General features: G+C 41.9%; 1 protein-coding gene across 1 annotated transcript; it reads left to right on the top strand.

Annotated features, from left to right (window-relative positions):
* Nucleotides 1–477: 477 nt before the first annotated feature.
* On the top strand, nucleotides 478–1,026 carry LOC141691001 (uncharacterized). The gene has a single exon (XM_074495752.1). It carries the CDS (start codon nucleotides 478–480, stop codon nucleotides 1,024–1,026), a length of 549 nt encoding a protein of 182 aa, XP_074351853.1.
* Nucleotides 1,027–3,675: the final 2,649 nt, after the last annotated feature.

Genomic DNA, 3,675 nt, shown 5'->3' with positions numbered 1-3,675 from the left:
GACATGTCAAGAACTCATAGCCCTCGGACCCCGAGGTCTCGAAGGTATGACTTCAAATCTCCTCGACGTTCATCGCCGAGAAGGGATACTGGAAAGGAGAAATTTCAAAGCCCGAGAGGTCGAGAATATCAACGACAGCCCGTATCAGCTAAAAAATGGCAGCCCCGTGATAGAAAAGACAGAGAGTTTACCAAACTTACAGTCGACAATGCAATAATCTTGGCAATTCTGAAGACAGAACCTGACTTTCGACCCCCGAGGCCTATGAAGCCAGGTCGTCCTCCAAGCTCTCGATATTGTGACTATCACGAAGATACGGGGCACACTATAGAATAATGATATCAGTTAAGCAATCTCATTGAATCCAAAATTAGAAGAGGCCATTTCGTCCATTACATCGAAGGACATGGCCAAAATCAACAAAGACAAGACGACAAAATAATCGATGTAATCTTCGGCGGTTACGCCGCTGGAGGTATGTCAAACAATTCTCGTAAGTCCTACGCCCGAGAGGTGTGTAGGGTTAACCCTTCGTGTCCCAAGAAAAGTAAACCATCTCCATCTCTTATCATATCCTTCTTAGATGAAGATTACTCTCCAAACATCATAAGAGGACATCAAGATGCGCTGGTTATCACTGCCAAAATCGGCACCAATACAGTAAAAAAGATCCTTGTCGATAATGGTAGTTCCGTCGACATTCTATATCATCACGCCTTAGCGCGAATGGATACAGGGGAAAGAAAACTAGAAAATACCCATTCGCCTCTTTATGGCTTCACAGGCAACAAGGTAAAAGTTGTTGGAACAATTGATCTACCAGTTCTTTTTGGCACAATGCCTTACCAAGTATGGAAGATAGTTAAGTTTCATGTAATTAGTGTAAACTCAAGCAACAATGCCATTCTAGGTCGAACGACTATTTCGGCACTGGAAGCCATCACGTCGATATCCCATTTGAAGATGAAATTCCCAACTGAGTTTGAAGTGGGGGAGATGTGCGGTGACCAAGCAGTCTCGAGATAATGCTACTTTACTACCGTCGTACCCTAAAAACAAGATTGTGATTCTCAAACTATCAACGAGGTTATTCAGATAGACCCCGATAGCATCATCGATATTCCGAGGGATCCCTCGTTCTCCCCTGTCGGTGAAACTGTCGAAGTGTCAATTGATGAAAACTCTCCAAATAAAACAGTTAAAGTGGGAAAAGATCTAAACACCCAAGTAAAAGATGAATTAACAAGGTTGCTTCAGAAATTTTTAGATATATTCGCATGGTCACCTTCCGACATGCCAGGAATACCCGTCGACGTAGCGAGACACCCTCTACATGTCGACCGCCAGAAAAACCCAGTCAAGCAAAAGAAGCACACGTTCTCAGAAGAAAAATGACGAGCTATAGAAGAGGAGCTTGATCGGCTCTTACTTGCCCATTTCATCGAGCCGGTGAAATTTCCGACATGGATTGCTAATGTCGTTCTTGTGAAGAAAAGTAATGGGAAATGGCGAATGTGTGTTGATTATTCAGACCTTAACAGAGCATGTCCGAAGGATTATTATCCTTTGCCGAATATAGATCAAATTATTGACGCTACTGCTGGTCACGAACTGTTGTCTTTCATGGACGCGTTCTCATGATATAACCAAATCAGGATGGATGATCAGGATTGGGAGCAAACAGCGTTTATCACACATCGAGGGGTCTTTGCATATCGAAACATGCCTTTCGGGTTAATCAATGCTGGTGCAACATTTCAGCGCATGATGGATGAAATATTTAAGGAACAATTGGGTCGGAACCTCGAGGTGTATGTTGACGATATGATAACCAAATCAAAATCTTCAAATAATCATTGTAACGACCTTCGAGAGACTTTTGAGAATGTCAGGCGTAATAACATGAGATTGAACCCGTTAAAGTGCTCTTTTGGCTTAACATCTGGGAAATTCCTAGGGTTTCTTATTTCCCAACGAGGGATCGCGGATGACCCTTCACAGATAAAAGCCATATCTGAAATGAAAGACCCATCGACCATCAAAGAGGTTCAACGTCTCACTGGTTGCATAGCGGCCCTTCGACGCTTCATACCGCAAACCTCCAAAAAATGTAGTCCCTTCTTCAAGGTCATCAAAGAAGCATCAAGGAACAAAAAGTTGATATGGGATGATCAATGTAAAGAAAGCTTTGAAGCCATAAAAGCATTTTTGACAAGCCCCCCAGTTTTAGCAAGAGCATTGCCTCATGAGACTTTAAAAGTATACATCTCGGCCTCCGATGGGACAGTAGCCTCTATGTTGGTCAAAGATGTTGAAGGACGAGAAGCTCCAGTCTACTACGTCAGTCACACTCTGAAAGACACTGAAACTTGTTACCCACATGTGGAAAAATTGGTTTATATGCTCGTGGTAGCAAGCAGAAAGCTCTGTCACTATTTCCAAGGCCGTCTGATAAAAGTCATGACTGACCAACCCCTGAAGCGTATCTTACACAAGCCCGATATGACAGGGCGTCTCGCCGCTTGGACGGTCGAGCTCAGCCAATTCCACATCGAATATCTACCCCGGAACGCAGTAAAGTCTTAAGTCTTGTCAGACTTTGTTGTAGAATGCAAATTTGATAGTCTTATACTCGAAGAAACACCATTTCTACAAAAGGCCTGGGTTCTTTACATCGACGGCTCATCAACATCATCATCAGGGGGTGCATGTGTCATTTTAATCAGTCCAGAGGGATTCAAAATACAACAAGCCTTAAAATTCTCATTTCCAGTAATAAACAATATAGTTGAGTATGAGGCTTTGTTAGCAGGTTTGCGCCTAGCAATTGAGCTAGAGGTAAAGATTTTAGAGATATTTGGGGATTCCACCTGGCCATCTGCCCCAATCTTTCTTTTGTATACCCACTTGCACCCAATAGGCTAACACCTTCAGGCGCCTCAACCAGAGTCCATACTTGGTTAATATACATAGATTCCATTTCGGATTTCATGGCACTATGCCATTTCTCTGAGTCAACACTACTCATAGCCTCATTATAGGTCACAGAGTCGTCATCATCAATCATTGACAACTCATTTCCATTCTCAATGACAAGGCCATAATACTTCTCAGGTTGGCGAGACACTCTCCCTGTCCAACGAATGGGATGTTCCACAGAAGGTTGTTCAGTCTGAACAGGTGTTTCCATTTGATCCGTAGTAGTTTGTTCAATTTTGCTCCCACTGTTTCCTTCAAGGATAAACTCCTTTTCCAAGAAGGTAGCTGTAATAACCCCAATTTTTGGGAAATTTTGAAACCCTTATGAATAGTGTTTTTGCTGAATAAGAAAACTTTTCATGCCACACTATGTAGGGGTTCTGATATGGATATTCTGAGATTTTATTAGTACTTTATATGGGATATAAGTGTATGTAAAGATCGTCAGAATCCAAATCCGAACACTTTGATTTTCCCGGAAATACACTAGATACGAAGAGAATTGAGTATAAGGTAACAGGATAAAAAGGATTTAAATTAAAGGATTATAATAGAGGATCATAAAAAGGAATATAATGTATTGAGAAAGGTTAAGGGAACCTAAGTAATAAGATCCCGGGTATGATCCTTCAAACGATAAACGAGAACGAAAGTTAAGCGAACCGTATAACAGATCAGCGGTCATTAGGCAAACAA

The sequence above is a fragment of the Apium graveolens genome, chromosome 2 (genome assembly GCF_009905375.1).
Source record: "Apium graveolens cultivar Ventura chromosome 2, ASM990537v1, whole genome shotgun sequence".
Taxonomy (NCBI): Eukaryota; Viridiplantae; Streptophyta; class Magnoliopsida; order Apiales; family Apiaceae; genus Apium; species Apium graveolens.
This window is presented reverse-complemented; position numbering and strand designations above follow the sequence as displayed.